At 37.6% G+C, this 23,718-nt stretch overlaps 3 protein-coding genes across 3 annotated transcripts; all 3 read left to right on the top strand.

Moving 5' to 3' along the window:
- Positions 1 to 4,216: 4,216 nt before the first annotated feature.
- LOC148923998 (putative late blight resistance protein homolog R1A-3) lies at positions 4,217 to 7,597 on the top strand. The gene has a single exon (XM_089061057.1). It carries the CDS (start codon positions 4,266 to 4,268, stop codon positions 7,515 to 7,517), a length of 3,252 nt encoding a protein of 1,083 aa, XP_088917183.1. The 5' UTR covers positions 4,217 to 4,265; the 3' UTR covers positions 7,518 to 7,597.
- A 1,439-nt stretch (positions 7,598 to 9,036) lies between these two features.
- Positions 9,037 to 12,352, top strand: LOC125200345 (putative late blight resistance protein homolog R1A-3). The gene has a single exon (XM_048098003.2). It carries the CDS (start codon positions 9,123 to 9,125, stop codon positions 12,192 to 12,194), a length of 3,072 nt encoding a protein of 1,023 aa, XP_047953960.2. The 5' UTR covers positions 9,037 to 9,122; the 3' UTR covers positions 12,195 to 12,352.
- Positions 12,353 to 20,367: 8,015 nt separating this feature from the next.
- LOC148923997 (putative late blight resistance protein homolog R1A-3) lies at positions 20,368 to 23,684 on the top strand. Its single transcript, XM_089060903.1, has one exon. It carries the CDS (start codon positions 20,426 to 20,428, stop codon positions 23,678 to 23,680), a length of 3,255 nt encoding a protein of 1,084 aa, XP_088917029.1. The 5' UTR covers positions 20,368 to 20,425; the 3' UTR covers positions 23,681 to 23,684.
- Positions 23,685 to 23,718: the final 34 nt, after the last annotated feature.

Raw genomic sequence — 23,718 nt, 5'->3', positions numbered from 1 at the left:
AACCAATCTCATCATGAGCACAATATTGAGTTATCCATTAAGTAACCAACATTGGAATATAAGATGTATATTTATATGTAATTGAGTGAGTTATGTTTTGTACTTGAAATTATTACTCTTTCGGGGTTTTTTTTTCCGATGTTTTCGAGAAATTGTAAGAATGTGTCATGTGTTACAAAGACGAAAGGAAAGTAAATGCATGATCAATTGTAAAACAGTAAAAGTGATTGACGAATTCATGTATAAATCAAGAACTTACAAAAGAAAAACAAATAAAAAAGCTTCTTATATTATGCTATTTTGAGATTTTTAAATTTAATTTTTATATCACTTGTGAGTTCAACATGCATGTCTTCAATGTTTTTGTTTTTAAAGAACATATACATATATAAATAGTAGTATATAAGGTTTTATTCAAATGAATCCACCCCCTCTAAGTCTTAACTAGAGTAGTCAATATATATAACGTCTCTATTTATTAAATAGTACTTGTTTTTTTTGCCTAACGGGTAACAATTAACAAAGATATCAAATGAAGAATGTGCATGCATTGTATATATGGATCAAAAATTAATAATATTAGTAGAGATGAGTTATTCAGACAACGAATATCCTAATGAATTAATGATGCAAAAATGAAGAAAGTCAAATAACTGTATAAAAAAGAAAAATATTATATTTTTCTTAATTTAACCAAAAAAAATGTGCAAACAGCCATTCAGCACATGGATATAAAAATTGTAGTCCGCCGTCCATCGTATAATTAAGCTCATTATGGTATATTTGTAGCACATGATTTTTTCATAAATTAATACTATTATCAAAATAAATAATAAACACATAAGATTTAATTGTATTGCAGATGACCTAAATTTACAATTTTTGGTTTTTACATAAATAATAAGTGCTCCGTAACTTCATATAACCTAAATGGGATAAAGGAAAATAAATTGTTGATTTTCTCTTCACACATGAATGATATCATGATACCATATTGGAGACAAAAGCATTCATGTTTACTTATTTATAACAGGTATGGTCTTGTTATTTTTTTTTTTTGAATAAATTTAGCTTTCAATATTCTTCATTATGTTGTATGCATGTAATTTCTTATACCTAAACTGCATGAACTATGCAAATCTATTAGAAAGGTGATTAGGAATGTTGCAAATTTAATATAGCTTGACCTGAAAATAATCCATTTTAATAATACACTGGTTTACAACGATGGATTTAGTTATAGTTTGATTAGATTTTGATAATCTTATCGTTCAAATAAAAACCTCATATTGTGAGGGTTGTCAGAATTCTTGCACTAAATCCATACACATACACTATGTTCCCAAAAAATAGCTCATTTTTCTCGTTTTAATCTGTCCCATAAAATTAGTCTATTTTATTTTTAGAAATTTTTTCACAACACATTTCACTACGTACTAATAATGTAAATCCCAATAGTACAAAACAATTAACTTAGAAAATGAGAGAATATATTATTTGTGTATTAGGCCTTCTTAAATAAAAGCGGGTGCTTTGTTAGATTGGGCTTTCCAAATATATGGGCACTTATATAATTTTAAAAAAATAAAAAATCAGACGTCGAATTTACATTTAATAATTGTTTATATAATACTAGTAATTAATTTTCAAGCCCTTGTGAGTGTTCAAAACCGGTTATCCGTTTCATTTTATTTATTATATGCTGAAAATCATTGTGACAAGCAAAACATTATAGTTACCATTAATGACAATAACACAATTAATAATATATTCGAATTAAACGACGTGGTTTCATAGGTAGTGGTCCATTTTGGAATAGCCAATTGTTTGGATTGATTAATTGTTTTACAATTTGTGTACACAACGAAGAAGATGAAATAGGAGTAGCACTCTAAACCAAAAATAAAAGCAGACAGCTGAAGCCCAAAACCCAAAATTAAAAAAGCCCATAGTCCAAATTTCAAATAGTAACAAGTCTCTATAATACCATTTCACAATGTTAAAATTTTAAACAGTAAATTAAAGCAACAACCGTAAGAAATGCAAACCATTCTACTGAAACTCTGAAGCAAAATACGAATTTGGAGTTATTTTATCTTTATATTTATCATATTTTTGCGAATTGAAATTTCAATTCTGGGCATTCGGTTTTTGTGAGATATATGGACCAATTGTGAATTGGGCTGGAGGAATTAATTGTGGGCTTAATTAATTCGAAGCCCAGATTCTATTATTTGTGGCCCAATGTGTTGTGGCCCAAAACTTACCTGGGATAATCCGATGGCTGCCACGTGGCATTATCACCCAGATTGTGAATGCTGGCCGTTGGATCTAGGGTGTGTTTGTTGTGAGTGGTTAAACTCCATCTCTCTCTATTCCGCCTGATTCATTTTGATCTTCACACTCTCTCTCATCTCTGCCTTCTCTCTAGCGATTGCTCTCTCTCTCTCTCTCTTTCTTCTCTGGTCATCTTCTCCGATCATTCCTTCTCTTGTTGTGTGAGGAAGAGTGAGATCCTTTCAACGTTGTGTTGATGTGGTGGATCTGTTGGTGATCGAACGGTTGAGTTCTGATCTTTTGCATTCGGTGAAGTTTTGAGAAGATCTTGGTGTGTGAGAGACAATTGGTGATGTTCTGGCAGTGTTCTTGTGATTGAGACGAGTCCTTGTGATTTCTGTGGTGAATCGCTTCTGTGAAGTAGTAATCGGTTAATCCCTGGGGTTTGGGGGTTGTTCAGTCTCACAGTGCTCCCCTTGTGACTCGCAGTGCAGACGGTGGAGGTCTCTGGCCCTTGTGAAGTTGCGTGTGCAACCTAAGCCAAAGTCCCTCGGTTTATTACTTGTGTTTTCAGATTATTCTTGTTTCAGATCCTTTAACATCTGAGTTTTTACTATACTAATTGTTCTACTTAGTGTGCATGTCAAGATCCAAAAATATAGCTATGGATTCTGAACTGGTCAAGGGTTCAGATTAGTGCTAGGGTTCCTTTGTATCTTGTAGCTTCAAGTAGATTGTATAGTTCGGTTGTATACCTTGTATCTTGGCTTGTAACTCTGAGATTAGCCATCTTAGAACAATTGTAATAAAGAGGTCCCGTTAATTAGCGAATCCCGAGTGGTCTGATCCCTACAGTTTTCATGTTGCGATTTACTACAGTCCCCTCGATCAATGTAAATTACGTAAGTTTTAATATTTTAATTATGTATATATTTATTTCAAATTAATAATATTCAAATTTTAAATTAAAAACTACTATATTTTATTTATTTGAATGTCAATTTAATTAGGATATAAGAAAGAAAAAAGATAGTTATTATAGATTGAATCCATAAGTATTAATGATAAGACAATTGATTTATGTACATGCTCTTGTGGATGTTACAAATTTTAACATCCGCAAGAACCATACTAACCATGCAAATCTATACAAATTTAATATGCCTTGACCCAAATATGATCCAATCTAATACTCCATCCGTCCCTTAAAATTGGCACCATTTGACCCAGTACGAATTTTAAGAAATGTAATAGAAAGTGGGTTGAAAAAGTTGGTGGCATGTAGGTTCTACTTTTTATATATTAGTTTTAAAATAAAATGTGAGTGAGAATGAGTTGGTGGAATGTGGGGTCAACTACCAAAAATAGTAAAAGTGAAAGGTGAAACATTTTTAGGGACGGACGAAAAAGGAAATAGGTGATAAATTTTCAGGGACGGAGGGAGTAATACACGTTTACTTTGATTAATTTAGTTAGATTGATTAAACTTGAATTTGCTTGACTATATTATCTTCAAATAAAATGCAGTTATTGTGTCCGTCATTTAAAGACACATTTACCATTTTTTCCCACTTTTAGTAAGTGGACCTCAAACTCCATCAACTCATTACACTCATATTCTTCCATAAAAAAAATTAAGAGATTGAATCCATAAATAATGATAAGATAGTTTATTTATGAAGATGCTCTTGTAGATGTTACCAAAAGTAGGAGTAGTTTATAAGACCAAAATATTCAAAGGAAAGGACATGAGACATTCTTTGGCGGATGCCATTTACATTGCACCTTTCAAGATGGCTGACAGTAATGCTATTTGTTTAAGCATTTCAACAATCAAACATTGTTAAATAATAATATCTGGTGGCAATAATTCATCAAAGCAATACCTTTACTCACTCTCTTGTCTCCCCTTTCATTTTTCACCTGTTCTTCCTTCTCACTCATTCCCCATTTTTTTCATCCTAAAAAAAGAAGTTATACTAATCGAGATGGCCGCTTATGCTGCTCTAGTTTCTGTTATGCAGATCATCCATCAGATCGAGCATCATCCTTCCCCTCCGATTTCTATGGACAAAAAACAAGTTGAATCTCTCACTGAAACTGTTATGTTTTTGCAGGAATTTCTCGAAGGTTATAAGTCTCCTTATGCTGAGGGGGATGAAGCAGATCCGTTGGAGATGCGCATAGCTGATGCAGTTTATGCGGTTGAAGATGTCATCGAATCTCACATTGTGGAACAACTTCGTCCTGGTGCCTTAGTCTTGTACGAGGCTTTGAGGAATGTGATAGAAGGCATGGATTCGGTGGTTGCAGTCAAAGAAGGTATGCTGCTGAGACAAGTCTCTGATATCTCGATATCTGCAGTAGACACAGACCTGTCTGAGATTCTGTGGAAGATGAGAGAAGACATTCGATTGGTAGGAGAAAGGGTGACAAAACACATGGATTTGATCTTCTTACTCAAATATCATCTGCGGAGACAAGACTCAGATTCCTCGACATCTGCAGACTTGTATAAGAGTGTGGTAAAGGTGATAAAACACATGGATTTCATCAAGAATGAAGTGATGGATATTTTGGCATTCAAAGATCAGTTGCAGAGACAAGTCTTGGCATTTGCTGATTACAAAACGTATGAAGTTTATCACAAGACTGCCGCGGTGGATTTCATAGAAAACGTGGATTTGCTTAAGAATGAAGGGATGGAGATTTTTGCATTCAAAGATCAGTTGAAGAGACAAGTCTCGCCATCAACATATGCAGAGACTCAGGTGTATTTCACGAAAGACATGGATTTGGGTTTGATCAAGAAAGACATGATGGAGATCATAGCAATCAAAGATCAGCTAGAGATACAAGTCTCAGCCTCTCCTGATTCCTCAACATCTACAGACTTTCATGAGAGTTTGCAAAAGATGATACAAGGCATGGATTTAATCAAGAAAGATGCGATGAAGGTCGTTGCACTCAAAGATCATACGCAAGTCTCTCAAGGTTCCTCAACATCTTCTTTCTCTAGGCCGAACAACACAACCATGGTGGGGTTTGATGATGTCATGATTCAACTCATGGAGAAGCTCGTTTATGGAGAACAGAGTCGCCAAGTCATCCCAATTGTTGGGATGGGAGGAATTGGTAAGACTACTCTTGCCACAAATGTTTATGCACATCCATTTATAGGTGACCATTTTGATATATGTGCTTGGGTTACCATTTCTCAACAATTTAGCTTAAAAGAACTTTTTGGTGAAATTCTTTTTCAAGCTAATAAACAAAGGTCGGGTGAAATGAGAGAAGATGAAATAGGACTATCAGTCCACAAATGTTTATCACGTAGAAGGTATCTAATTGTGTTGGATGATATGTGGAGTATTGAGGCATGGGAGAAGATACATCACTATTTTCCTGATAATAGCAATGGTAGTCGGGTAATGGTGACAACTAGGCTATCAAATTTGGGATCTCAATTGGATTACAATTGTGGCCTTGAAATGAAGTTTATGGATGAGAAAAGTAGCTGGAATATGTTTTGCAAAATTGTATTTGGGGGAAAAACTTGTCCTTTGGAATTGGAAAAAATTGGAAAGAAGATTGTGGAGAGTTGCAAAGGACTTCCATTATCAATTGTTGTGATGGGAGGTCTTTTGGAAAAAATGGAACAAACAAAAAAATGTTGGAAATCTATTAAGAGAAGCATGAGTTCATTAGTGAATTTGGAGAATGACATGCATTGCCTGAAAATATTGAAGTTGAGCTACAACCATTTGCCCGTTTATCTTAAGCCTTGCTTTCTATATCTGGGAATGTTTGAGGAGGATAGTAAAATTAGAGTCTCAAGACTCATCAAGTTATGGGTTTCTGAAGGATTTGTAAAACCAGTAAAGGACAAAAGTTTGGAAATAATAGTTAAAGAGTACTTAGATGAACTGGTTGCGAGAAATCTAATTCTTGTTCACGAGTTTGGGGGAACTGGAAGCATGAAGTACTTGAAAATCCATGATTTGTTGAGGGACCTTTGCATGAGAGAAGCTGAAAAGGAGAGGTTTTATCATGTGGTCGGGCATCATAATCTTCTAGGCACGTCTAGCCAACGTCGTGTAGTTATTCCGAGAAGCACTTCAAAGAAGGAAGTCCTTGATGCCATGAGATCTACACCGCATGTGCGATCCTATATAAGTGATTATGAAAAACTTCAATTGTTGCCCAATTCAAGATTGTTGAGGACATTGCGAACATACGACATATATTCTGATTCACGACATGAGTATTCCCTGAGAGAATTGTTCAAGTTGGTTAATTTGAGGTTTCTTATTGGTTGTCATAAAGGAGGTTCCCTTATTCCTTCTTCAATCAATCTCCTCTGGAGCCTTCAGACATTAATTCTTCATCCTACATCAATCATGAATTTAAACATGAATGCACCGGATGAAATTTGGAACATGCCTCAACTTAGGCATGTTGATTTCAACTCAGGCTGGAGCAATGTTGGAGGATTGCATCTCCCAGATCCTCCTCCGAGTGACAAGATTGTGATCATGGAGAATCTACAAACCCTCAAAAGAGTAACAAATTTCAAGTGTGATGAGATGATAGTTTGTAGAATTCCCAATATTAAGAAATTGGGACTATTTTTCCCCATACCTGGTGATAATGAGATCTATTGTCTCCACAACATCGAACGTCTACAAAAGCTTGAATCTCTCAGCTGCAAAGGCTATGATATGAGTGCTTTGTTGCAAAAGCTTACCTTTCCACACTCTCTTAAGAGTCTAAATCTTGTAATGCATAAGAGTAGAATGGAAGACATATTGGAAAAGGCAAGTGCATTACCCCTTCTACAAAAGCTCAAGTTGAGGGGTGGAGATTTCACAACAGGCAAATGGGAAACAGTGGAAGGCCAGTTTCTGAGTCTCAAATATTTGGAACTTGGCTTGTGTAGTGGCTTGAAATGGTGGATGACGGAGAGCTCTCACTTCCCATGCCTCGAGCACCTTACTCTTTCCGAGGTAGATTTGAAGGAGTTCCCTGCCGAACTTGGTGAAATCCCCACACTGAAATCCGTGAGAATGTATAGTTGCACTGAAGAATCAGTGATAAGTGCGAGGAGAATGGTCGCGGAACAAGAGGAATTACAAGGAGAAGGAGAAATATCTTTTAAAGTTTCCGTGATCCTCAACAAGCACTACGATAAGGACAGTTTTATGATGACCTTAGCAAATAGCAACTTTAAATTTGAATAGAGTGACTCGTGAGATCCTTTGATTTGTTTTTGCATTATATAAATATGAATTTTGTCTCGGGTAGCGTATACCCTATGTTACCAACATTATTAATTTTACACATGTTTTTGTTTTTTTTTTTGTTTCTAGTTTCCTTGTTGGTATAAATGGTTTTGTTTCCCATGTTGGTGATAGCGTCCATATTGTTTATTGCTGTGATTGGAGGTCTTCAGAAGAAAGATTTGGAACAAAACAATACTATTGAAAATCTATTAGGCTTCGTTTGGTGCACGAAACTGGAATTGAATTGGAATAGGAATTATGTGGAATTGAATTGGAAGAAATTGAATTCTAATTCTTTCCAAATCATATGTTTAGTAAAATGAAGTAATTGATATGAAATTGAATTTGAATAATATGTGCACAAACACTGTACATACACTATACACAAAATACGCACTCACACACACTTCATACAAAATACACATACTACACACACATAATACACACACTGCACACACTACATACATTTCACACACTACACACATTTCTCAAACTTCACACACTAAAAAAAATTCACACACTTAACACACTACACATACTATACACACTATACAAATTTCACACACTACACACACTACATAAATTTATTAGGTATTTTGGTTTTACATTTCTTGTGTAATATGGAGTACATAGCTTAACTATAGTAGTCAATATAACGTCTCTCTCTTTGGAATATTGAAATTTATTATGAATTTAAATATAGTACTCCACTACTTGTTTTCTACTTAATGGGGTCAGAGTATATAAAATGATGGTATATGCATGTATTGTATTTGGATCGAGAATTAATAATATTAGTAGAGATAGTTGTTCTCAGACAACGAATCTCATAATGATGCACAAATCAAGAAAGCCAAGTTACAATAAATAAGAAAAAAATACTACTAATACTTTTCACAATTTAACCAAACAATGTGCAAAAACAGCTATTTTGCATATGATATCAAAATTGTAATCCACCTTCCATCATATATGCTCATTATTGCCTCTTATACAATATATAAGTTCATTATTTGTAGCACATGATTTTCAAGATCAAGATAAATAATAAACATAGATTACAATTAGTGGTTTTCACATTAATAAGTACCTTCAAATCACCAATAACGGAGAAATGAAAATAAATTGTTGATTTTCTCTTCACACATGAATAATATCATACTACCATAATTGTACCATGAAGTAGGGTCTTGTTTTTGTTAATTTTTAATTAATTAAGTAGCTTTCAGCACTCGCTTCTAAAATTTGTATAATACTCTACAAAAAGTATAATAACACAATGCATGCAAAAATATTAATAATTGGAGCGGCCCGGCCCGGCCCGGCCCCAAAGATTCCATCAATTACCGATGGCCTAAGTCTATTGGGCCAATGAGAGAAAATGCAATCGGGCTGGGCCTTTGATATTTAGTCTGTAAAATCAATAATGTTTGAATACAACTCCCCCTTTTATTTCCACCACTCATCCTTAATTAGATACTATTCTATCTTCATTTTCAGCAATCAGAAAAAAAATTACTCCTATCTTATCTCAAAAAAAAAAGAAAAAGAAAAATCATATCAATGGCGGCTTATGCAGCTCTGGTTTCTCTTATGCAGATTTTGGATCAGATCGAGCATCATCCTTCGCCTCCGATTGCTATGGACAAGAAACAAGTTGAAACTCTCACTGAAATAGTTATGTTTTTGCAGGAATTTCTCGAAGGTTATAAGTCTCCTTATGCTGACAGCGATGAAGCAGATCCGCTGGAGATGTGCATTGCTGATGCGGTTTATGCGGCTGAAGATGTCATCGAATCTCACATTGCGGAACAGCTTCGTCCGAGTGTCTTAGCCTTGTACGAGGCTTTGAGGAACGTGATAGAAGACATGGATCTTATCGTTGAAGTCAAAGAAGGTAAGCTGCTGGGAGAAGTCTCTGACGACATGTTTAAGACTCTGCGATATTTGATACAAGACATTGAATTGATAGAAGAAAGGGTGACTAAACACATGGATCTTATCTTTGCACTCAATGGTAATCTGCATAGGCAAGCCTCATATTCCTCAACATCTGCAGACTTCTATAAGATCTTTGCATTCAAAAATCAGCTGCAGAGACAAGTCTCGGAAACAACTGATTCCTCAACATATGCAGACTTGTATGAGACTCGGGTGGATTTCAGAGTAGACATGGATTTGGATTTGATCAAGAAAGACGTGAAGGAGATCATTGCAATCAAAGATCAGCTAGAGATACAAGTCTCAGCCTCTTCTGATTCCTTAGCATCTACAAACTTTTATAAGAGTTTGCAAAAGGTGATTGAAGACATGGATTTAATCAAGAAAGACGTGAAGGAGATAGTTGTACTCAAAGATCATACACAAGTCTCTGGTGGTTCCTCAACATCTTCTGTCTCTAGGCCGAACAGCACAACCATGGTGGGCTTTGATGATGTCATGATTCAACTCATGGAGATGCTCATTTATGGACAACCCTGTCGCCAGGTCATCTCAATCGCAGGAATGGGAGGAATTGGTAAGACTACTCTTACTACAAATGTTTATGCACATCCATCTATAGGTGACCATTTTGATATATGTGCTTGGGTTACCATTTCTCAACAATTTAGTTTAAAAGAACTTCTTGGTGAAATTCTTTCTCAAGCTAATAAACAAAGGTCGAGTGAAATGATTGAAGATGAAATAGGACTATCAGTCCACAAATGTTTATCACGTAGAAGGTATCTAATTGTGTTGGATGATATGTGGAGTATTGAGGCATGGGAAAAGATGCAACTCTATTTTCCCGACAATGGCAATGGTAGTCGGATAATGGTGACAACTAGGCTATCAAATTTGGGTTCCCAATTGAATAACAATTATAGCCTTCAAATGGAATTTATGAATGAAGAAAGTAGTTGGAATATGTTTAGCAAAATTGTGTTTGGGGGGAAAAGTTGTCCTTTAGAACTGGACAAAATTGGAAAGAAGATTGTGGAGAGTTGCAGAGGACTTCCATTATCAATTGTTGTGATGGGAGGTCTTATGGAAAAACTGGAACAAACCACAAAATGTTGGGAATCTATTAGGGGAAGCATAAATTCACTAGTGAATTTAGAAAATGATAAGCATTGCTTGAAAATACTGAAGTTGAGCTACAACCATTTGCCAGTTTATCTTAAGCCGTGCTTTGTACATATGGGAATGTTTGAGGAGGATAGTAAAATTCGAGTCTCAACACTCATCAAGCTATGGGTTTCTGAAGGATTTGTAAAACCAGTAAATGGAAAAAGTTTGGAATCAGTAGTTAAAGAGTACTTAGAGGATCTGGTTGCGAGAAATCTAATTCTTGTTCACGAGTTTGGGAGAACTGGAAGCATGAAGTACTTGAAAATCCACGATTTGTTGAGGGACCTTTGCTTGAGAGAAGCTGAAAAGGAAAGGTTTTATCATGTGGTCGGGCAACATAATCATCTAGGCACGTCTATCCAACGCCGTCTAGTTATTCCGAGAAGCACTTCAAAGAAGGAAGTCCTTGATGCCATGAGATCTACACCACATGTCCGTTCCTATATAAGTGATTATCAAAGAGTTCCATTGCTGCCTAATATAAGATTGTTGAGGACATTGCAAGCATACAACAGATTTTCCCATCCAAAAGGACATGAGTACTCCCTGAGAGAATTGTTCGAGTTGGTTAATTTGAGGTTTCTTAATGTTTGTCATAAAGAAGGTTTCCAACTTCCTTCTTCAATCAATCTCCTCTGGAGCCTTCAGACATTAATTCTTCATTCTCCATCAATCATGAATTTAAACATGAATGCACCGGTTGAAATTTGGAACATGTCTCAACTTAGGCATGTCGATATCTCTGTTTATGGCTTGTTCAACTATAGAGGATTGCATCTCCCAAATCCTCCGACTGACAAGATTGTGATCATGGAGAATCTACAAACCCTCAAAGGAGTAAGAAATTTCAAGTGTGATGAGATGATGCTTCGCAGAATTCCCAATATCAAAAAATTGGGATTATTTTTCACCATACCTGAGGGAATTTATTCTGGTGATGACTATTGTCTCCACAACATCGAACGTCTGCAAAAGCTTGAATCTCTCAGCTGCAAAGGCCGTGGTAGGAGTGCTTTGTTGCAAAAGCTTACCTTTCCACGCTCTCTTAAGAGTCTGACTCTTTCGACTTTAACAAATAGAATTGAAGAGATATTGGAAAAGGCAAGTGCATTACCCCTTCTTCAAAAGCTCAAGTTGACTGGTGGAGAATTCACAACAGGCAAATGGGAAACAGTAGAAGACCAGTTCCCCAGTCTCAAATATTTGAAACTTGTCTTGTGTAGTGGCTTGGAATGGTGGATGACGGAGAGCTCTCACTTCCCATGCCTCGAGCACCTTGGTCTTTACCAGGTATCTTTGAAGGAGTTCCCTGCAGAACTTGGTGAAATTCCGACACTGAAATCCGTGAGAATGTATCATTGCGGTGAAGAATCAGTGATAAGTGCGAAGAGAATGGTTCAAGAACAAGAGGAATTACAAGGAGAAGAAGAAATATCTTTTAAAGTTTCCGTGATCCTCAACAAGCGCTACGATAAGGACAGTTTTATGATGACCTTAGCAAATCGCAACTTTAAATTTGAATAGAGTGACTCGTGAGATCCCTTGATTTGTTTTTGCATTATATTAATATGAATTTTGTCTCGGGTAGCGTATACCCTATGTTACCTTGGATGATAGGAGTATCTCTGAGCAATTCTTGTAGATAACCATAACTTGTTTACATGAAATGTTGCTGCGACTTATTTTGCTTGGTTTTGTCATGTTATTATATATACTTCCCAAAAGGTCTAAACATCTTAGGAGACTTTTAAGTTTGTAATATATCCAACTTTGAGTGATTTGAAGGAGATACCCGCAGAACTTGATACTCGTGATCTTGTTCCAGTGCAGTGAGTCGGTACGTGAAGAGTTCGAAGAGAACGGAAGTGGGACAAGAGGAATTACAAGGAGAAGTATAACTCTCCTTTCAAGTTATGGAGGAGAATAAAGAAGTGGAGAGTTTGGCAAATCTCAACTTTCAATTTGCCAGCTACTGACTTGTGAGTCACTTTGATTTTTTTGTGTTTCCAAATTCGATAGCCTAGTTGTTGTCATTATTCGACTACCATTATTATTGTTTCCCATGTTGGTGATAGTGTCCATATTGTTTAATTGTTGTGATTGGAGGTCTTTTGAAGAAAGATATGGAACAAAACAATAATATTGAAAATCTATTAGCAAAATCATTAAGTCACTAGATTTTTTTAATTTTTCTTTTACACACATCAAGCATTGAATAGGGAGATATATTTGAGCTTTCCCAATGTTTGGGCTGTGTTCATATTGCTTCAAATCCTTTTGGATTTAATATCTCGGCCCAATAGATATAGATGGCATAAGTGTTGCGACCGTCGATGGATTGTATTTATCAAAAACCATATACTCCATCCGTTTTTCTTGAAATTATAAATTTTTGGAACGACACGAGTTTTAAAACTCTCCACCATCCGCCTCGGCGGGATGAAACCCTGGCGTGCAGTGGCGGACACAGTAGGAGGAGATGAGGGGCTTAAGGACCTCCATATAGTAAAACACACCTTTGAGCAATGGAAATATTTTCCATCTTAATAGTTTATCACAAACACAAAAGCATTTCATTCAAACATTCAACCTTTTTCTTTTTTGCCTTTTGCTTTTCTCATGAAACTGTTGAGGAGGGAGACTCAAGGTCGGCTTCGAGGCACTTGCCTTTAGGACATCCACAATGGTCAACTTAAATTTCTTTTTTGCCCATAACATTAAATTGGCTGAAAAAATTATGAAGTTTGGATTATTTCGCAATTATCTTAAGACATGAAAATAAGGTGTCTATGTGTAATAAATATATGACCGATGTTTTCAACTAAACGAGACGTTTTTTGTATGAATAGACGTCATCGTTTAATTCACCGGCAATGACATACATATATAGTTTTCCGACTTAATATCAAATTCAATTTCAACAAAAAAAGCTTGGTTGTGGAATAATGTGAAGAAATAAAAAATTAATAAAACTACCTGAGAGCATCCACAATGGATGCCCGATCACGCGCCCGATCGGCCGAGATCGGGCTCGGGCGTGGTCGGGCATCCATTGCAGGCCTCGGTCACACCCGAGTGCGACTGAGAGTTCGGTCGCGACCGATCGCCCGCCCGCCCGATCGGGCGTGAGATCGGGCGCCCATAGCAGAGGCGCGCCCGAGCCTGAGCCCCACTTTTTTTTTTTTTAAATTAATTAACCCTAATTTAAACCACTATAAATACTCCATTTTCTTCACTTTTCACACACCAAACCTTTCAATTTCTCTTCTATATTCTCTCAATATCCACACTTTCAACAATGGATTCGAGTCAATACCCATGCCCGAATAATGTCGACGACGATATGCCGATGTTTGGAGGAGGCGGCGCCCGGTGGCCCGGCCATTAAGACTACCGGGTTGAGACGCCCGGATTTGTAGGATCCACTTTCGTCTCGGACTCTGAGTTCGATCCGTTCTTCGGCACCGAGGAGTATCGGGTAGAGGATATGGAGCCTAGTTGTGGGCAACCTCCTGCCCCTGTGCGGCCGCCGCCGAAGAAAGGGAGGAAGAAGATGGAGCGGAAAGAAAAGGCGCCAACGGTACCAGTCCCACTCCCACACAACGAGCCGAACGAGGAGTACGCAACAGGGCGTACTGACTACGAGTTGGATGAGTACCTGAAGGAGGCTCGGTTGGGTCGATGTATCGGAGGATTCGATAGCCTCCAACAACCAGACTTCGGCCAAGATGTGGGATCGCATTGAGAAACGCTACAACGAGGTGAAACCGAAGTGGGTGTTCAAGCGGACCAAGGTTCAGCCGCGCAAGTGTTGGGATCGGATCAAGATCCACATCAACAACTTCTGTTATATCTACAACAGGAACGGGGATGGAAGGGCTAGCGGTGAGGTCATGGAGGTTGTCCTCAACAAGTCGTTGTCCGAGTACCAACGGCAGTTCGGGCAGTTCAAGCGCAATGTTTGGCCGATCTTGAAGGACAAGGGGAAGTTCAACGGAAGGATACCGGTTGGATCCTCGGCTCTGAAGCGGACGAAGAACACCGCCGCTGGCGATTACACGAGCAGCGGCCCATCTCCTATGGATCTGAACGCTGAGCAGGAAGGGAGTTCCGGCACGCCTACGTCTACTTTTAGACGTCCCATTGGTACCAAGGCTGCTAAAGCCCAGGCCAAAGGGAAGGAGAAGGCGGGATCGTCTGGATCAGCGCCCCCCCCCCCCCCCCGGCTGCGCCTCCTCCATCTGTTCAGCTCATGGATAGGGCGATCGAGGAGTTTAGAGGTTATCGCGAGGTGGTTGAGTATATGTGTAACACCCCGACTTTTTGCTACTTTTTTTTTATTAATTCTTGAAGGGATCGTTTATGCATCTGGATATTTTTTTCGCATTTGTTTCTTTTGCGGGAGAGAATGATTTTACAATTTGGGCTTAAACAATTATTCTTTTGCTAGCCCAATTCTTTTACTTGAGGAAACCACTTATTCAAAGCCCAAGACTTCTTATTTTTCGTTTTTCTTTAACCCAGTTTATTAGAAAAGCCCAATCACACAAATATGATGAAAACCACGCTCTAAATTATCAGTTACGGGAAATCTTGGCCATGATCTGCACTACCAATAAAATAGGAACCAAATCAGTTTCAAATAAAACTAGAGACAATCTATATAATTCATCTCCTCTCCACGTCTCTTTACATTCAATCAATTTAAAAAGCAGAGAGAAACCTACCCAAGAGTTGGAGAAAGAGACGAGAGTGAGGCGTTTTTGACCTAACAGCGATGAAAGAGGAGAAAGGCGGCGCTGCATCTACCGGACAGCAGCAGCAACGTTGAATGATCAGCAACGACGATGGATGGCGATGGTGGCGTGGCTCTGAGCGGGCCAGAGCAGCGGCGTGAGTGGATACCGGAAACGGCGCTGAAGCCACCGCGATTTCGACGGAGACCGAAGGAGGAGATGAAGAGGACGATGGTACAGGCATCGGGTGCGAACAGCAGCGCTGCACCGTGACAGCAGCGGCGCTGCGTTGTGATCGGAAGAAAAAGGAGAGGAAGAAACAGAGACGGCGACGGTGGAGTTATGTTTGTGAAAAGAGCGAGATTTGGAAGAAGAAGAAGAAGAAGAAGCCACGAAATCCCTAACCGTAGTAGTAGCCGGACGGGCGGCAATGTGAATATCCCGCGGCAAGGGAGCGAGGCGGCAGCGGCTGCCGGAGTTTCGACGGCAGACCGTGGCGGCGGTGCGAAGGAGAGGCAGCGGCGGCCACGGAGACAACTTTAGTTGAGCGGCAATGATAGATGGAGGAGTGACAGCGGCGGTGCGAAGCTAATCAACAACGATGATGGAGAGTCGCGGATGCGGCGAATCACGGCGGCCATGAGAGAAGGAGATAGGCGGAGAGCTGAGCCTTCGAGCTCGCCGACAGTGACGACGGAGTACAGATTAGAGGAAGAGAGAGTGCGTGAGTTGAGAAGAAAGTGGGAAAGGTAGTTGGTTTCTCTGAATTTGGGAACGTGAGATAGAGATAGGAGATGCAGCGACGTTGTCTTGAAGTGATGGACGAATCGCTGTTTTCACGGCGGTGGTAGAGCTGCGAGCGACAGAGGGCTAATCAGTGGGCAATAGCGGCGCGATGGTGAATCATGTTGTGGGAGCAGCAGACGACGGCGAACTGCAGCAGCAGCAGGGCTGCAACGATCCAGCAGCGGTGACTGCTGCGTTAGACGATGAGGCTGGGCAGACGGTGGCTGGAGGTGATGGCGTGAAACCGCGCGAGGGAGACAGAGGAGGCTGGAGGCTTCAACTGCGACAGTGTCGGCGGTGGTTCTATGTTTTGCGTGAAGGAGAAGAGAGATGGGATGGCAGCCGTGAATTCATCGGAGACGGCAGAGTTTATATATTGAAGAAAATGGCTGGCTTGGAATTTAATAAGATGAAATTGGTTGGGAGGCAATCATGGCCAAGAGGATAAATTCTAAGGCAACAAGAGTACTGATTTTATTTCGAAGAGTTCAGAATTTCCTAATTAAGATCGAAGGGTAAGAGTTAATATTGTTAAGGATACATGCACTGTTTTAGTTGAATTATTTTCTTCAAGTCTAATTTGTGCATATTATATTCTTCCATAAAAAGGGTGAATTTTTGCAAGCTATTTGGGAATGGAAAGGATTGACAAGTGAAGGATTTAAGAGAACAAGGTGGGTTTTCTTTTTAAATAAGGGCAATGCCCTAAGTATATTTTTTTTTGAAAATGAATATTTGTCATGCTGTGTTTTGTTTTATCTATGGAACCTATCTGCTGTGGCTTTTGCCATCTATGGATAATCGAATTCGGGTCTGATTAGGGAGTGAGTTCCTACTCAGGCTAGTGTACACCAATGGGGATCATGAGCCGTCTTTTGGGTCGGCCGGTCTAGTGACTTGGAATGTGGCCACATTCCTTGTCATCAATGGATCAGATATGGTAAACATCTATGGGAAAATGGTTGATCAACCGAATTTTACTATGGAAATGATTTTAGTGTCTTGGGTATTTTTTTTTAAAGTTAAAACCCCGAGTTCACTCAATGGTGGCATGATAAAATACGTTTTATAAAATGTTTTTGGCATGAGTCCACTGATTGCATCAAGTACTCAGCCTTGCATTTCTTTTTAAAAATGTGCAGGTTGAGCTGTGACGAGCGCGGTGAGTGTTGAGCATAAAAGTGAAGAAGATAACAAATAAAGATTTTGAATATATTATGTCTTCATACATAGTATGATTCGTCTCTCGAATGCTTCCGTTGAATGTTGTTTCTTTTGAGTTCATTTATTGATGAGATATTGTATCCCTTTGAGTTGTCAATTATTGAGATGATACTCTGATTTTATTGGAGATATTCCATTTAGTTTGAGCTATGGTAGAGTTTTGTTGTTTCCCCCTTTCTTTCCCGCTTCTTTAGCCCTCCCCTAGTCGCGATCAACCGTTTTTTTTCTATCCTTAGAAAATGCGGGCGTGACAATATGTTTATACTTGACGCCCAAAACAGCCTTCGTCAAGAAACCGATCCGGAAGCCCGACAAAGGACTAAGAATATGATCAAGAATTTGGCGCATAGGTTGAATTTAGATAACTAGTTTGGTTTTTTCTCTATTTTAGTATTTTAGTTTTAATGTAGTTTTTTTTTATCTAAGTATGATGTAGTTCCACTTTTCTATTAAGTAATGTAGTTTTTTTTTTTTTTTTCATTGTGGTGTTTAAAATAATATATTTTGATATTTTATAGTAATTAAAAACAAAATTAAAAAACAATGATTTAAAATTGAAATGAAAAGTGGATAAGAGATATGGCATGCACTAGGGCTCCATTATTGCAGAAAGATAGGGCATGCTGACGTGGCAATCAATAGGGCTCTTATTAGGGCTTCCACTAGGTCATCCATTGTGGATGCTCTGATAAACTAAAAATTTCATGGTTTTGTACCAATTTTCGGTACAGTATCATGAACTAAAACTCCCAATCTTATTGAAATTTGAGAATCATACGAAACTTCCAATAACATTATTAATTAATTTACTTAATTATAGAATCTTCTTTCTCTTTCTCTTTCGACTTCTCTTTATCCATTGCCTTTTGCTTTTTTTCATATAATTATGTTTTTATAACGTTTAATTTGATAATGAGAGATTTAAAAAAAAGTGAAAAACCATTTTTTATAAAAAAGAATGAAAAAGATAAGAGGATTAGGAACAAAGAGAAAAGAAACCAACAATTTAAAGCAAAACAGTAAACATTCCGCTTTTGTATATAGTAAGATTCGGAAAAATAATTTGATGATGGAATAATTTAGACTGTTTATTACTCCCTCCATCCCATAAAAGTTGAGACAAAACTTTTGGACGTGGAGATTAAGAATTTATATTAAATAAATAGGAGAGATGAAAAAAGTAGGAAAGATAAGAGAGAGTAAAGTAAATGATGGAATAAAGTAAGAGTGATGAGATGTTTTGTCTTTTGTTAAAAAAAGGAAATGACTCAACTTTGTTAGGACGGACTAAAAAGGAATACGACTCAACTTTTATGGGATGGAGGGAGTACTTCTTTCATCCACATAAAATAATCTCTATCTTTTTACTTTGGTCTATTCACTAAAATTAGTCTTTGTACTATTAAATAAATATTTCAAATTTATCTATTTGTTCTCCTATTTTACTCACTCTATTTATTTCACACTTCTACTTTACTTAATTTATCAATGCTGTTGGGCTATTAAGATATTCAAAGCGCAATTGGGCCTTGGATTAGACTGTATAATGTTAGATTCCAACTCATTTCCCCTTTCATTTCCACCACTCAACCTTCATATTCTTATCGAAAGAATATGAAGTTAATTTTTACCGAAAGAGGAAATGAATTGTTTCACTTGGTACGTCTCGAAAGCAATACGAATCAATTAACTTTGAAAATGAGAGAATACGTACTCAATATATGTGTTTTGTTGGACTGGGCTTTCCAAATATCTGGGCTGGCTTAAAGACCTCCTCTTGGCACAATTGACATGGGATTTACTAATAATATAAATAAGTAAATATGAATGAATAGAAAAGGATTCTTATTTTATAAAATAATATCTAAAAATTATAAGTATATCAAAATATGTGCATTATCAAGTCAAAGTTGCAATACCTAATTAACAAACAATTATCGAGAAAGTGGAATCTAAGCAAAGGAGGGCCAAAATTTGAAATTCGGATACACTCCCTCCTTCCTCTTATTTATAGTCTTATTTTGACTTGCACAAATTTGAAGACGTTCAAAAATATGAGATCAAAAAAAAGTTAGGAATATAATTTCCACAGGGTAAAAAATCTAGTAGATTATGAGACTCGTTTATTTATTTAAAATACTAGAAAAAAGTAATGAGTGTTTATTTATTTAAAATAGAAAAAAAATAATGAGTGTTTAAATTGTGGATATCCTAAAATGACAATTGGTATTATTTCATGGAGGGAGGGAGGGAGTAGGAAACGCTTCATACTAAGAAAGAAAATTGATAATAAGAGATTGAATTCATAAAAATTGAAAAGTTGCTAAGTGACTCAAAAACTTTGTAAGGTAACCTTCTATCGTAGATGCCGCTTACATTTTAGTATTAATTTGGGAAAACATTAAATTAAAATGGTACAAATTACATAATGGACGGAGAAAGTACTATAGAAGAAAAATATTCATTCCGTCCTATTAAGATCGTATTTTTGAGTGGCATGAAATTTTAGGTATAATTATTGAGTGAATAGAGATAAATAAAATGATTGGATATCTTAACGAATAGAGAAAATAAAAATTAGTCCAAAATCAAATATGATATCTTAAATAGGACAAAAAATTAAAACAGAAAAGATAGTCAATATTAAATAGCACTCCTAATAAAAATCTGGATATCATCTTCTCCACTTTTTGACGTGGAAAATTCCTGTATGTTTAGCAACTGTCTGCTGCTTAGTTGATTTATTCACATGCTCTTGTGGATGTTACAAAAGTAGGAGTAGTTTATAAGACCATAATATTCTAAGCAAAGGACAAGAGACATTCTTGTGGATGCCACTTACATTGCACCTTCCAAAATACTGTTTAAGCATTTCAACTACCAATAATTCATCAAAGCAATACCTTTACTCAATTTCTTGTCCCCCCTTACATTTTTCACCTGTTCTTCCTTCTTACTCACTCTTTCACCATTTTTTCATCCTAAAAAAAAAAGATTATTCCAATCGAGATGGCGGCTTATGCAGCTCTGGTTTCTCTTATGCAGATTTTGGATCAGATCGAGCATCATCCATCCCCTCCGATTTCTATGGACAAAAAACAAGTTGAATCTCTCACTGAAATTGTTATGTTTTTGCAGAAATTTCTCGAAGGTTACAAGTTTCCATATGCTGACGGCGATGAAGCTGATCCGTTGGAAATGCGCATCGCTGATGTGGCATATGCAGCTGAAGTTGTCATCGAATCTCACATTGTGGAACAGCTTCGTCCTGGTGTCTTAGACTTGTACGAGGCTTTGAGGGACGTGATAGAAGACATGGATTCGGTTGCAGTCAAAGAAGGTATGCTGCTGAGACAAGTCTCAGATATCTCAATATCTGCAGCAGGCAGAGGCTTGTATAATACTCTGCTGGATTTGATGCAAGACATTCAATTGGTAAAAGAAAGGGTGACAAACCACATGGATTTGATCTTCACACTCAAATATCATCTGCAGAGACAACTCTCAGATTCTGCAGACTTGTATAAGACTGTGGTAAAGGTGATAAAACACTTGGATTTCATCAAGAATGAAGTGATGGTGATTTTTGCATTCAAAGATGAGCTGCAGAGACAAGTCTTGGCATATGCTGATTACGAAATGTATGCACATTATCACGAGAAGGCTGGCCTGGTGGATTTCATAGAAGACGTGGATTTGCTTAAGAATGAAGTGATGGAGATTTTTGCATTCAAAAATCAGTTGCAGAGACAAGTCTCAACATATGCAAAGATTCGAGCATATTTCAGAAAAGACATGATGGAGATCATTGCAATCAAAGATCAGCTAGAGATACAAGTCTCAGCCTCTTCTGTTTCCTCAACATATGCAGACTTTCACGAGAGTTTGCAAAAGGTGATAGAAGATATGGATTTAATCAAGAAAAAAGTGATGGAGATCGTTGCACTCAAAGATCATACACAAGTCTCCGGTGGTTCCTCAACATTTTCTTTCTCTAGGCCGAACAGCACAACCATGGTAGGCTTTGATAATGTCAAGATTCAACTCATGGAGAAGCTCATTTACGGACAACCCGGTCGCCAAGTCATCCCAATCGTAGGAATGGGAGGAATTGGTAAGACTACTCTTGCCACAAATGTTTATGCACATCCATTTATAGGTGACCATTTTGATATATGTGCTTGGGTTACCATTTCTCAACAATTTAGCTTTATAAAACATCTTTCTGAAATTCTATCCCAAGCCAATAAACAAAGGTTGAGTGAAATGAGAGAAGATGAAATAGGACTATCACTCCACAAATGTTTATCATATAGAAGGTATCTAATAGTGTTGGATGATATGTGGAGTATTGAGCCATGGGAGAAGATACAACTCTATTTTCCTGACAATGGTAATGGTAGTCGGATAATGGTGACAACTAGGCTATCGAATTTGGGATCTCAATTGAATAATAATTATAGCCTTGAAATGGAATTTATGAATGAAGAAAGTAGTTGGAATATGTTCACCAAAGTTGTGTTTCGGGGGGAGAGCTGTCCTTTAGAATTGGAGAAAATTGGAAAGAAGATTGTGGAGAGTTGCAGAGGACTTCCATTATCAATTGTTGTGATGGGAGGTCTTTTGGAAAAAATGGAACGAACCACAGAATGTTGGGAATCTATTAGGGGAAGCGTAAATTCACTAGTGAATTCGGAGGATGATATGCATTGCTTGAAATTGCTAAAGTTGAGCTACAACCATTTGCCAGTTTATCTTAAGCCATGCTTTCTATATCTGGGAATGTTTGAGGAGGATAGTAAAATTCGAGTCTCGAGACTCATCAAGTTATGGGTTTCTGAAGGATTCCTAAAACCAATAAGCGGCAAGAGTTTGGAAACAGTTGCTAAAGAGTACTTAGATGAATTGGTTGCGAGAAATCTAATTCTTGTTCATGAGTTCGGGAGAATTGGAAGCATGAAGTACTTGAAAATCCATGATTTGTTGAGGGACCTTTGCTTGAGATTAGCTGAAAAGGGGAGGTTTTGCCAAGATAAACCTCTAGTCACGTTTAGCCAACGCCATGTACTAATTCCAAGAAGCACTTCAAAGAAGGAGGTTCTTGATGCCCTGGGATCTGCACGACATGTCCGTTCCTATAAGCGTGATTATGAAGGAGTTGAATTGTTGTCCAATTTAAGATTGTTGAGGACATTGCGAGCATACGACTTATTTTCCCATCAAAGAGGACATGAGTATTCCCTGAGAAAATTGTTCGAGTTGGTTAATTTGAGATTTCTTGATTTTCATCATAAAGAAGGTTCCCAACTTCCTTCTTCAATCAATCTCCATTGGAGTCTACAGACATTAATTGTTGATTCTAAAGATGACGTTGATGCACCAGTTGAAATTTGGAACATGTCCCAACTTAGGCATGTTCATTTCCGTGTTTATACCGAGAGCACCGGAGGAGCATTTTATCTCCCAGATCCTCCAAGTGACAACATTGTGATAATGGAGAATCTACAAACCCTCAAAAGAGTAAGGAATTTCAAATGTGATGAGATGATGGTTCGTAGGATTCCCAATATCAGGAAATTGGGACTATCTTTCGTCATATCTGAGGGAATTGATTCTGGTAGTGATGATGATATTGAGAATGGTGATGACTATTGTCTCTACAACATCGAACGTCTGCAAAAGCTTGAATCTTTCAGCTGCGAAGCCCGTGGTAGGAGTGATTTGTTGCAAAAGCTTACCTTTCCACATTCTCTTAGGAGTTTAAAGTTTGTAATGTATGGTGGTAGTAGAATGGAAGACATACTGGAAAAGGCAAGGACATTATCCCTTCTTCAAAAGCTCAAGTTGAAAGGTGGATATTTCACAACAGGCAAATGGGTAACAGTGGAAGGCCAGTTCCCGAGTCTCAAATATTTGAAACTTGTCTCGTGTAGTGGCTTGGAATGGTGGATGACGGAGAGCTCTCACTTCCCATGCCTCGAGCACCTTAGTCTTTCTGAGGTATCCTTGAAGGAGTTCCCTACAGAACTTGGTGAAATTCCGACACTGAAATATGTGAGAATGTATTGTTGCAGTGAAGAATCAGTGATAAGTGCGAAGAGAATGGTCGAGGAACAAGAGGAATTACAAGGAGAAGAAGAATTATCTTTTAAAGTTTCCGTTATCCTCAGAAAGCACTCTGCTGAGAACGGTTTTCTGATGACCTTAGCAAATCGCAACTTTAAAGTTGAAATTACGCGTTTCCCATTAATTATCCATTGTTAGTCAATAATAATTTATCCATTTGTTTTTGCATTATATAT

This window comes from Salvia hispanica, chromosome 6 (genome assembly GCF_029641045.1).
Source record: "Salvia hispanica isolate PSC_SH4W2 chromosome 6, Shi_PSC_v1, whole genome shotgun sequence".
Lineage (NCBI taxonomy): Eukaryota > Viridiplantae > Streptophyta > Magnoliopsida > Lamiales > Lamiaceae > Salvia > Salvia hispanica.
Note: the sequence above shows the minus strand (reverse complement) of the source record. Positions and strands in the feature narration are given on the sequence as shown.

Excerpts from the sequence above, each read along its gene's own strand:
- LOC148923998 (XM_089061057.1), top strand. The coding sequence starts at position 4,266 with ATGGCCGCTTATGCTGCTCTAGTTTCTGTTATGCAGATCATCCATCAG.
- LOC125200345 (XM_048098003.2), top strand. The coding sequence starts at position 9,123 with ATGGCGGCTTATGCAGCTCTGGTTTCTCTTATGCAGATTTTGGATCAG.
- LOC148923997 (XM_089060903.1), top strand. The coding sequence starts at position 20,426 with ATGGCGGCTTATGCAGCTCTGGTTTCTCTTATGCAGATTTTGGATCAG.